Source organism: Crinia signifera, chromosome 5 (genome assembly GCF_055691185.1).
Source record: "Crinia signifera chromosome 5, ASM5569118v1, whole genome shotgun sequence".
NCBI classification, from domain to species: domain Eukaryota; kingdom Metazoa; phylum Chordata; class Amphibia; order Anura; family Myobatrachidae; genus Crinia; species Crinia signifera.
In genome coordinates this window covers 66834326-66847334 of record NC_139221.1, presented here as the reverse complement: position 1 = coordinate 66847334, position 13009 = coordinate 66834326, and the positions used below count along the sequence as shown (strand labels likewise).

Genomic DNA, 13009 nt, shown 5'->3' with positions numbered 1-13009 from the left:
TTGACTATAGTCAAAATCGCAAGTCAAAACTGTGTGTCCAAAGCATAACCGTTCTCCTGCATTATGTTGAAACCTGCATCATCTCTGAAATACCGTAACAAAAACTATTTTCACTTAATTACAGTAAATACTTGAATGATCAATGAACCACATGTCAATGATTATAGTGTTGATGTGGAATCAATAAAAATATATATTTTTCCTTCCTGTGTCAGGAAACTACTTGTACTGTAGAATAGACATTGAATCATCATGGTGGCTTTTAAAGGTGTATGGACACAGTCATTCTGGAAAGCAGTATCTGGAGAATTTGTGGCAACTCTAATTTTCGTCCTTCTGGGTCTTGGTTCAACAATCAATTTGGTATCATCAGACAGTCCTCATCTAAAGGATATAGTGCAGATATCCCTTTGTTTTGGATTTGGCATTGTTACCATGGTGCACTGTTTTGGCCACATCAGTGGTGCTCACCTAAATCCTGCTGTGACTATCGCACTTGTTTGTACAAGGAAAATATCGCTTGCCAAGTCAGTATTTTACATCATTGCACAATGCCTTGGAGCCATCTTGGGAGCTGGACTTCTATACCTCATTACTCCTCTCAATGTTATTGGGCACTTAGGTGTGACAGAGGTAAATATATTTATATTAATAGCTATGAAGCTTGGGAATTGCCTTTTAATATTTAATAACAGATAATGTAATGGTTAGCATGACTGCATCTCAGCATTGAGGTCATGGATTAGATTCCCTCCATGGCTCTAACTGTGTGGAGTTTGTATATTCTCCCTGTCTTGTGCTGGTTTCCTCCGGGTACTCCGGTTTCCTCTCACATTCCAAAACTATATATACTGGTGGGTTTTTTAGCTCCTGACAAAAACTAACCCATGTGTGTAAAGGTGGCCATATACTTACAGATTTATCTTCAGATCTGGCTGGTTGGAAGTTGGAACAACAACCTAGTGATGGATGAGAGCAAATGACATTTGACCATTTGCTTGGAAATGCTGGAAAACTGACAAACTATTATTCTGAAATTACCAGGTTTTTGTTCCAACCAGCCGGATCTGAAGATAAATCTGCAGGTGTATGCCCACCTTAAGAGTGTACAGCAGGCTTGTCCAAGGCCCCCCCAGGTGTTGAGAAAGTACAAGTCCCATCATGCCTTGCCACAGTTTTGCTATTAGGGAATGCTAAAAAAATAGCAAGGCATGCTGCGATGTGTAGTTTCACCACAGCTGGAGGGCCACAGTTTGGACATGATAAATAAAAGAATACCAGCGCTGGATATGTTTCTTAAATAATTCGACAGACGAATTTAATAGATTTAATAAAAAACACAACATGTATTAAAATAACCACATAGTTATATCAATGTGTGGAGTAACAATACTTAAAAATGATTAAATATGGGTAATGACCCTGATGGGTTATGACCCTGATGAACACTTGTAGACTCCTACAGTATATCAAGGATAACCTGTCTGGAAGGGATGTCTCTAATATAAGCAGCAGTATATTACCAGGTGGCCGGTTCCAGATGCATGGTGAAATTTAGAGTAGAAATTTCTGGTAGCTTATCCGGTACACCTGGTTGAAATTGGAATAGTTGCCGCAGGTCCAATCTTTGAACTGTGAAAGATGACCAGGGTAGAGAATGGTCCCGTATCCAGTACTTGGTGAATGAAGTCTTGTAAGTCTGAAAGGTGTCAGGGTTCTGCAGTTTGGACATGCCTGGTGTACAGTATATGTGCAAACTAGAAGGGCCAAGAGGTCTGCTGTCAAATTCTTTGTTTAAGTTGCTAGAGGCAGAAAAGCCCAGTGAAACATAACATTGAATATATATATATATATATATATATATATATATATATATATATATATATATATATATATAGCGCACACATATTCCGCAACACTTTACAGAGAATATTTGAACATTCTCATCAGTCCCTTCCCCATTGGAGCTTACAATCTATATTCCCTGCCACATGTACATACATACATTCATATTGGGGTTAATTTTGTGGAAGCCAATTAACCTACCAGGATATTTTTGGATTCTGGGGGCAAACCGGAGTACCTGGAGAAAACCCATATTAATGTATTGTGAACAACAGGAGTTCTGCAAAGAGCACAAGGTCATCCTGTTAACTGGTGTAGATAATACCAGTGATTTCACTGTCTAATAAGTTCCTTCACCAGCCTCCTTTCTCAATAATTTGTGGTTATTAAGGTTATACCGTCCACTCATGTCAAGACACCAAAGGTGAGAATTTTAATTCCTTCTGATTATAACTCCCATGCCATGGCATTACTTACCCTCACAACACATGGCAGCCACTAAAAGGAGCTTGGCTTTGTGGGCATACAGGGAAGTGTATGTGGGGGGAGGATGTAACTAAGCATCTTGACCCCCATTTCTGTCATTCCAGGGGTGTGAGAGATGTGGGCGGCCCCCCTGATCCTCCCATGTCTGCAGTACTGGCTTTTATAAGGTGCCAGGAGACGCCACTGTACCCATGCTCACCTATTTCAGTCAGTCTCTCTCTGTGCCTGATTCACTAGAGGGTTCATAGTTACATAGTAGGAAAGGCTTAAAAAAAGACTTGCGTCCATCTAGTTCAACCTAGTTATGCTGTATATTATGCTATAATATTTTAAAGACAGATTATGTTACCTATTTATAACCCTGGATGTTTTTAGCCAATAAGTGTTTGTCCAACCTTATTTTGAACATATTTATTGAGGTGGCCGACACCACCTCTCTGGGAAGAGAGTTCCAGAGTTTGACTGCTCTAACCATAAATAATTTCTTTCTGCTCGCTGAACAAAATCTTTTTTCTTCTAATCTATACTCATGCCCCTGCGTCCTAGCTTCCTTTCTAGTAGAAAAAAGGCTGTTTGACAGTTCCTTATATTGGCCCCTGATATATTTGTACATGTTGAGCATGTCCCCCCTTAAACGTCTTTTTTCTAATGTAAATAGTCCCAAATTGGTTAATCTCTCCTCGTAGCTTAAATTCTCCATTCCCCTAATAAGCTTTGTTGCTCTTCTTTGGATTTCTTCTAATTCCATGATGTCCTTTTTATAGTGCGGGGGCGCAGAATTGTACTCCGTATTGGAGGTGCGGTCTAACCAATGATTTGTACAGTGGCATAATTACTTTTGAGTCCCTAGTTTCCATGTCCCTTTTAATGCATGCTAGAACTCACTCTACTGTATGCGCCATTTCCGTAAAAATCACATGGCGCTTGGAGGACATTTTTCTGATGATTTCAGCAGCGCTGATTCCATACAGGTCTCATGGTATGATATCCTGCCAGTCGGAATATGTGCAAGTGGTTGCACACAGCTAAATTTGCCTTTTTTAAATTATTTTAGTTTATAATACAAATGTACAAAGTATTTTCAGGCACTTTTACTGTAATTGCACCCTGCACCTGACAATTCATTTAAGTTATGAAGCTGCAGTTATTGGTTTACAATGAGTTGAAGGATTGGATTTTCATGCATATTATTTTGATGTTGCCAAAATGACAACCATAAATTGGTAACCCATATGAAAATAAATCTTTCTGTTTTGTAATGGCTTTTTTATTTAAAATCTAAAATACATTTTTATAAATACAATTATTTAATATTATTCCTGTCTTCAACAGATAAATGAAAGACTTTCCATTGGTCACGGACTCTTAATAGAACTCATAATTACATTCCAGTTAGTTTTTACCATTTGCGCAAGCTGTGATCAAAACAATAACGACAAGTCTCCTGCACTTGCAATTGGAATTTCTGTTGTCATAGGACATTTATTTGCAGTAAGTAGCAATGACTTCTGATAACTATACAGTGATTTTGGATCAACTTATATTTTCAATGTGGAATGCAATTTATTCAATGTGGAATGCAATAGCTTTCATGCTATAAATGGTTGTATGCTGCATTTTATGATACTTGTATGGATCAGCACTGATTTGCTCAAGAGAGATAGTAGATAATAGATTGTAGTGGCGCGATAAGCGATATAGTGATATAGTGTGGCGAGCACAGCGAGCCACCGTGCCCGAAGCGTGGCGAGCGCCGCAAGCCCCGCGAGGGGAAGCGGTCTCATAAGAAAAATGGGAGCCCAGATATTACATAAGTACCTACATCTGCCCTATTGTATTTGATCATTTTGCATTTTCTTATATGAATTTGCACATTTATATGTGAATTAAAAATTGCCTTAATAGGTGCTTTGTTCAAAATAAAATGAGATTGTAAGTATGCAATCGCAGCAAGCGAATACACCTGAAATAGGCATATTCATAAGCAATCGTATACAAATACGACTGCCTACACATATATACGCCATTTATTAAGGTCGATATACAGTACGCATATTCGTATTCTTTTGAAAGGCGTATTCATATTACTAATCAGGAATATGAATGCATACGCCATCGAAAGAATACGAGTAGGAATCATTATTCAGACGAATGGTGATTCCTAATTTACTAACATGTCGTACAGATGGAGCCACTGTCATCTATCCCTATAATAGGATTAAGTGAGTAATTGGATTACCCTGCTAATCCCCTACTGTATTGCCCTATGTATTGTATTGTAGCTGAGAACAATAGGATAGCCATGGTGAGCCATGGCCTAAGGAAGATAGATGAGATGGGCTCCTACTGTATGTAATATATGGCTGGTAATTGGCACAAAAATACACCTGGAAAACAAAACTAATTTTCCAGGCATATTTGGCTTTAGCCTGCATGGACCAGTCAGATCTGTGCAGGCTTCAGCGTCTGTGCAAGGCCGTAACCAGCCCCAGGCTCAAAGAGCTGGTCCTGGTTTTAAAAATTCAGAGAACAATCCAAATAGGGGTTCCCTATAATTTTTAAAACCAGCCCCAGGCTCAAGCGCAGGGAGCCACGTGAGGGGACGTGGTGCACCGATACGATGCCCATGTCGCCTATGTTGACATTTGGGATAAAAAACATGGAAAACCTTCCCAATGTTGACCTAATGCTTGTGTTGGCCTTTTGACCCTGTTAAGCATGTCGACCTTTTGTATGTGTCAACCTTCAGTGGTCGACCCAATGTATGCCGACCTTAATTTGGTCAACGCAGTGACCCATACCCAGTTGAGCATCCCCAGAAATCTCTCTGATTTCTGATTGATCTCTTGGACCAGGTATAGTAGGGCTGGTACTGACAGTGACAATGGATGGGGGCAGATAGGTGCTGTCTTCTCTGAACATGGTCGAAGAGATACATTTATGTTCATGCAATGAATTTTGGAGCACTTTCAGTCAACTTTTGAAACTGGCCAAAGATGACCACCGCCAGTACATGTAGGTGGTGCCACTGCTTTATTGGATTGCATTTTCTTACATAGTTATTGTCTATCTTTTCCTGTAAGATAAACTACACTGGAGCCAGCATGAATCCTGCAAGATCTCTTGGACCTGCTGTGATTATATGGAAATGGGAAAACCACTGGGTAAGTTTCTAGCTTGGCACATAACAATTATACCCCGTTCTCACTGCAGCCAAATTCCCGGGTCTAGCACGTCGACCCAGGAATTTGTCTTTTAACACGGGATTTTTAGCAGTGTGAACGGGTCGCATACCCGGATCTCATACACGGGTAAAACCCTTCTTTTTACCCGTGTCTGAGATCCGGGTATACAGACATGGGTTGACCCGTTCACACTGCCGAAAAACCCATGTTTAAAGGAAAATTCCCAGGTAGAACTTCTTCACCCGGGAATTTTCCTTGCAGTGAGAACGGGGGGTCCAGCGCGGCAGTCCCCGGCATTTAAATGCCGGGTAAAAGCTGTGTCTTTCTCACTCGCAGTGAGAACACGTCATTATACTCCTTTTACACCACACCTCGGACCCGGGTAACTGCCGGGTTGCTGAAGTGTCAACCCGGGTTGAGGTGTAGTGTGAAAGCACCAAAACTTATAACCTGGGTTTCCAACCCGTCAAATTCGACACAGGTTATAAGAAAGGTTAAAACAGGTCGCCCTCTGTATAATGGGTGACCCGGGTTTAATGTGAAAGCTCTGGACCCAGGATCGAGATCCTGGGACTGACCCGGCACCGCAGTGTGAAAGGGGTATTACTGTTTAAATGAGTGATATGCCCATTTTTTTGGGTCTGAGTCAAACTATTATCTTTATCTAAAGCAAATAATTTGTTTTCAAGGCTTTTTAGGTGCAAAAATATAAATGTTTATGCGTGTGTCTTGTTTTGTCTTTTTAAATAAAGTGAAAATCTTCACTCCTGCCATGTCCAAAATGTAAATTATAATAATAATAAAAAAACTCCACTTCATTATAGACTCCTGAATCCCTTCCCCTCCAGTGTAGTTTAGAACACTAAGGGGGATATTTACTAAGATGAGAGTTCTATTCCAGATGGGATGTTTTTATGGCCAACCAATCAGATACTACTGTATCTAATATCTTCTAGAAGGTGCTAAATAAATAAGTAGGTTCTTTTTGGTTGCCTAAAGCAACATCCCATCTGAAATAGAACTCCCATCTTAGTCAATTTTCCCCTAAACTGGGTAATAGCTCGCCTCACGGCAGGGGGCTCCTGCAGGCAGGTGGCAGCCAGGGTGCTTGCGGGCAGGAGGACGGGCCACTGCATGTAGTATAGCATGCTCTAACTCTTCCTCCACTGTCAGATTAGAATTAGGCTGCTCTGCTTGCATGCTGCTACTCCATTAAAAAATACATTGGAAGAAAGGATGTGGGGGAGGAGGCAGCAAGGGTCTGTTTGCCCCCTCCCCTGGATCTGCATATGTTCATATGTGGTCAAGAGTAAGTACTGTATTATCCATAATTCAGAAGCTTAGTGAAACCTTTAATTATTTATATTTTCTTGTCCTAGAGGCCCAGCATAATAATCATGATTATGTATGGTACAATACTAAGACATTTTTGTTGGTGTATAAAGTTCATCCACATATCCCGTCCCCTCCAGTTATTGGTGCTGTTGGGCCCCTCCAGGCACTGCCACCGCCAATCACGCATTTTTTACACTGCTGAAGCACCCCCCGTGGGATCTCCTCCACGACGCCGCTGGATTCCTGCTCGGCACCCAAGTCGGGTGCAGCCGGCTCTCCTCCACAAACCCGCTATATCTCCGCTGTAAACCCACTATGGGAGCAGCCGCTTTCCTTCCTGCCACCATTGGATCCCCACCGATCCCCTATTTGTGGTGGACCAATGTACTGTAGCTCTAGGTCTCAAATATAATGGGCCGTTAAGTTGCTGTCACTCTCTCTGTCGTCTCTCTCTCTCTCTTTGTACTTTGTCACTCTCTCTGGGGGGGTTAATTCAGACCCGATCGCACAGCTTCAAATTAACAGCCACCAGCGTTCAAGTAGACACCGCCCTGCTAGAGTGAAATCCTTAATGTTATAGCTGTGCAAATGGATGTGTATGGCTGCAAATGTATTTCCCTGTCAACTTCCCTGCTTGTATAGACCCTTTAAACATGTTGACCTAAAGCATGTTGACCTTTATCATGTGTCAACCTTTTGACTGGCGACCAATAGTGGTCAACCTTATGACTGTTGACCTTTTTACTGTCGACCAAACAATTCACAGACATGTTATCAGTGCCATCTCTAGTAGAAAGTAAACATTTAAAACGAAAAAAAAATTGAATACATTTTATGGCAGATATTGAATTTACGGACTTATCTGAGAAAAATATCATTCCCTGGTCCCTTTCTAGGGATGTATCATTTATTCCAGTTGATCATTTTACAAAAATAAACATTTGATATGTACATTTTTGTGTTGTAGATTTATTGGATTGGACCAATTCTTGGAGCAATCTGTGCTAGTTCCGCATATAATTATATATATTGTCCAGATATTGAACTCAAGCAACATTTGAAGGAAGCTCTTATGAAAGCTAAACAGAAGACGAGAGGAAAATACATGGAAGTAGATGACAACAGAAGTCAAGTTGATACCAGTGATTTGATCCTCAAGACAGGAACCATCCATGTTATAGACATTGACCAAGAAGAAGGAAGAAAAGGGAAAGACTCTGCAAGTGAAATATTATCTACAGTATGATGGGGAATGCTTTCCCTGATTAAACAGAAAGATCACAAGAACTTAAATATATTTGCGATTGTAATAAATGTATCTGCATGTGGACTGACATAAAAAATTGGCTACATTGCTGAGGACATAGTTAATGCTTGCAAAAAAGCATTATTTCTTGTTATGACTTCCAAGGCAAAGTTCCAATATTTCTCTGATTAAGGGTTGCAGGAAACGGATCTTCATTACACATAATATATTATGGTGATGGGATATTGGGTGATACCAATTAGCAAAATTAGGCAGCATTGCAGAGGCTTTCCACAAAGTGGGTTCAGAAATTCTTTTTTTTTCTTCTTTTGCTTGCCCCCATAGTACAGCCGCATAACGCAGAAGTCTGCACAGGCCCGAGCAGAAGCCCTGCCACTCCACCTGTTCCCCTTAAGTATTTTTCACATTCTCATCTGGAACTGTCCCCTCTGCCTTCAAGCATGCCCTAGTCTCCCCTATTCTTATAATCCTCCCATTGTTGAGTGCTGCGGAACCCTTGTGGCACATATACATAGACGATAATATCAATTATTATTTTTAGGACTTAACATGTCCTTATTTATTATTTGTCACCACAAACTGTGTAGTTACAGTCAAGACGGTGGAAAGGCCCTGCTCACAGGCTTACTCTCTATAGGGGAATAGACATGGAAAAGGGTGTTACCATTTGCATAATGGTCCAGCAGTGTGCAACGGTTCTGGGTGGCTTCTATTCTATGGTAAACCAGCAATGTTGACCAAGGGGTAGAAGGAAGGGGAAGTTACAGATAAAATACTGTACAGTAAGTGATCATGTCCTGTATGTGAACTGTACAGTGGGGATGTCATTGGATAGGAAAGGTTGCAAGTGAACCAGAATCAGGCCCATTGTCCCTGACAAGGAAAAAATTGCTAAATTGCCACCACAGGGGGAAAAACAATGACCCCACAGGAAAAAAAGGCTATATGCTATAATATAAGCATACTGTATAATATATCACCATGTGCACCATGCCTGCAGGTGCTGGGACTGGCATGCCAGGTTGCAGTGATGTGGGCCTTATCTGCCCACTGGTGCCCACAGCACAGTGCCATTCTCCAGGGGCAGGTGGCTGGATACAGGAGCAGGCAGGCTGGCGGCGCCATACACCCTACCATAGCGACCCCTCAGGGACGACCCTAATTGTTTTGGTAAGTGAATACATATTTTGGCGCCCCATTGTCGACATAAGTTGATATGGACACCGCATAAGTGTTCCATGTTCACTCACAATGCTTCGGGCACGGTGCATCGCTACGCTCGGGACACTATTATAATCTCACTCTTTGTTCACTTGGATAATAAAGTATGTAAAACTACCTATTTTTTAAGTAAAAACCAAAACCTACTTATGTCAACCTTTTGACCATGTCGGCCTAATGCATGTTGACCCTTTCACGTGTCGACTAAAAGTGGTTGACCTGTTGAATGTGGACCTAATTGAACACATCCCATAAATAGTGACCTCCACGTGTTTCCCCTTGGCATCAGTGCCCGTTTCCGGTCTAATTGGCATTCCTGACAGGAACTGACATAACATTTTTAAATTACAGTACAGTATAAAGCAATGAGCAGCCGTTCATTCATGTGGAAAACAGATGGTACTGTACCGTATATTTACATTTCTCATTACTGTGATCCTGTAACCGAGCTCTCACCTGTGAAATATGTTAGCATTCTGTTTCTGTCGCCACACCTGTATACTGCATTTAAAATACAGTAAAGTACCTCTTGCACTATATTACTGTACTGTATTTCATTAAAGACCTCACGCATGCGCAATGGTCATTTTCAAAAGTGACATCTGGTGGATGAATATAAGCAGTACACTCACTGGCAACTCCATACGCAACACTGACCCATGCTGCCCAATGAAAAGGCGCAGTGCGCATCTTATATCGATCTATGCGCCATAGTGAGGATAGATATACATCAGTATACATACTGTACAGTACACACAAAATGTTTTTTTGTTTTTTTTCACATGCCAACAATATACCTTAAAGCAACCATATTGTTTATTTTTAAGTTTAAACTGCAGTCTATACAGTCCGGGCAGTGGTGTATTGATAATGGGTGCAGTGTGTGTTGCTCATGGACCCCTGAGTCCATGGGTCCCACAGTGTACCCATTTTTTTAATACTAACCACTCCGAAGTCCTGCAATGCTGGCTGCTGCATTGCAGAATTCCCTGGAAAATTGCAATTTTTCTGGAGGTCTGCGCATGCACTGTAGCTCTAGTGCTTATACTCAACAGTGATGCACTGGTTCCGGCAGAGAGGAGGGGGGAAGTCTGGGGATCTTCTTAGTATGCGTAGGGGATGATGTCATTGCATTTTGGCAGAGAAATAAGCTGTCACTGGGATGCTGAGTGCAGAGGCGTACATACCGTAAGGCAGCCACCGCGGCTGCTTGGGGGAGCAAGCGCCAGCGGGGCGCCCCCGGTGCCCGGGCAATCTGGTCAGACCCCCCTTACCCCTCCGCATGCCGCCGCCACCGCATTCAGTCCGGCACCGCAGATAGCCTCCGGGCTCCGTCTCCTGCAGTAATGAAAAATGACACGACAAAATGGCTGCCCCCTAATAGCAGACAGTTTTTAAGGATGCTAGAGGAGGCCGCCGCCTCCTCTAACATCCCTAAAAAAACTGTCTGCTGTACGGGGGCAGCCATTTTGTCGTGTAATTTTTCATTACTGCAGGAGACGGAGCCCGGAGGCTATCTGCGGTGCCGGACTGAATGCGGGCCGACGGCGGCATGCGGAGGGGTAAGGTAACTTTTGGCGGGGGGGGGGGGGGGGCACAATATTAGTTACGCCTCTGGCTGAGTGTACTGTATGCAGTCATGCAGAATTATTTTTCCAAGACCACTTTTTTTTCCCAATCTGTGAATGCCTAAGCCATAGTAGACCCCTGTGTCATGTGTTATTTAACCCTTTGAGTGCCAAGCAAACACTTTTATTCATCATAATGACCTGTAATGTTTTCCTTAAATAGGAAATATAATCTTTTTTACACAACAATTGTTATTTGAATTTATATAACAAAAGTGAACGACGCTGGCATTTTACAGGATTTTTTTGCACCTCATTAACAGAGATATTGGCACTCAAAGGGTTAACTAAACAGTGTCAACTATACTTTGATATTACAAAATCATGAGCCGAATAAGTACATGCTGTAGTTGATTGTACATCTATAGTATAAAACGTATGTGCTACAAAGAATGTATTATTCATCTCAACATTCGATTTTAATTTGATTTACTAATGAGCACGGACTAAGACAAAGACTCCTTTATGAAACCCCCCAGGACATAGATGTACTGGGTTTTATTTTTTCAATATGCAAAAAATTAAATATGGATAGCAAAATAATCTTTTTCTCAAGCGATGACACATATTCCCATTAGTAGCACAAATAAAGGTTCGCAAATGTATGACAAATGTTTTTTCTGAACAGTGCGACAGACAGCCATTAATATGAATTGACCTATAATTATGCCAACGTAATTATTAAACCAATCTTATGTTTGAATTTTATGAGAAAACATGAGAATGAGAATTGTTGTGAAATGAAATTTCGAATCTCACGTAAACGTTTTTCATAAAAATTCCTTTTGTATATATTCCAATAAATGTATTAGTTTTAAGAAAAAAACATCTGTTCCTTTTTAAACAGCATTTGATAACCTTGATGTATTTCTTGCCATTATTCATAATAAATCCTGCATGACATGGGGCCTGGTTCAGAGTTGTATACAAACTCAGTGGTTTGCGTACTGATTCTGGGCCTTATTCTGATCGGAGCGGCCAAACGTGCGTACGTTCACAATTACCGCACGCTAGCCGTACGCGGACGTTGGGGTTAAGTCCACCCACAAATCAGCCGCGTACGTACGAGCAGAAATACCGTAGAAGGGGAGTGGTGTACAAATGAGCGTACGGCAACGTACGCGGCCGGCCCAGCCCTTACACTCCGACAACTGGCGTACGACTGAGCGTACGGCGCCGTCTACGGCCGTCTCTCCTCCGTCTCCCCACCGACTTCTTGCGGAGATCTGAGCGTACGCCAGTTTGCACGGACGGGTCCCTATTGTTTTCAATGGAAAACTCAGCTTATGTCACCGCTCGTGAGAGTGAGCGTACGTCCGTGCACGCTGGCATACCCTTCACATATATGGACCTGCAAATCTTGCCTCTCAACTACTAATCTGACAATTGATTAATTAATCTATTTGTTATTCAATTATTGTTTTCTATTCACTCAATTGTCTACCTTAATAAAGACCTAATAAAACTACATTTGAACCCACATTACATGTATATTTGTTATGTTCTAATGTGGCATTTTAATCACTATCTATGTGTCCCCATATTGCTGTTACTTTTAAATCAAGTTATGTTGGTGTTTCTGTATATGTACTAAATTATGTCCATAATTACTTTGTCCACAATAGGGCCCTTATTCTGGTTGGTGCGGCCGGAGCCGCACACGGTGCTCCGGCCGCACAAACCAATCCCCGCCCACGAGACGGATCGCCACGGCCGTCCGTACACGGACGGCTGGCGATCCGCATAAAAATGGTGGGGCGTACGCCTCCACCATGGTGGGAGCTGCCCCCTGCATTCGATGGTCGTCGACCATCGAAGGCAGGGCCGCACGCCACAGCAGCTCCCGCAAGCTGAGACCACACGGACAATCGTCCGTGTGATAGCTTGTATGGGGGCTGAGAGCTGACATCCGGCGACGTCAGCTTTCCGCCCCCATCAGTGGCGTCATACCCTGATTAGCATGCATACGCCCCGCGTTTGCATGGGAACGCCCATGAAACGCGGGGCGTATACATAGGGAAATGAGGGTATGAAGCCCCTCA

The 13009-nt window shown here is 42.1% G+C and overlaps 1 protein-coding gene across 1 annotated transcript; it reads left to right on the top strand.

Moving 5' to 3' along the window:
- The first annotated feature begins 252 nt into the window (after positions 1 to 252).
- LOC146079476 (aquaporin-4-like) lies at positions 253 to 8218 on the top strand. The gene is made up of 4 exons (XM_083186245.1): positions 253 to 633; positions 3664 to 3822; positions 5415 to 5495; positions 7819 to 8218. The coding sequence occupies exons 1-4, from the start codon at positions 253 to 255 to the stop codon at positions 8095 to 8097; spliced, it is 900 nt and encodes a 299-aa protein (XP_083042371.1). The 3' UTR covers positions 8098 to 8218.
- The last annotated feature ends 4791 nt before the right edge of the window (positions 8219 to 13009 follow it).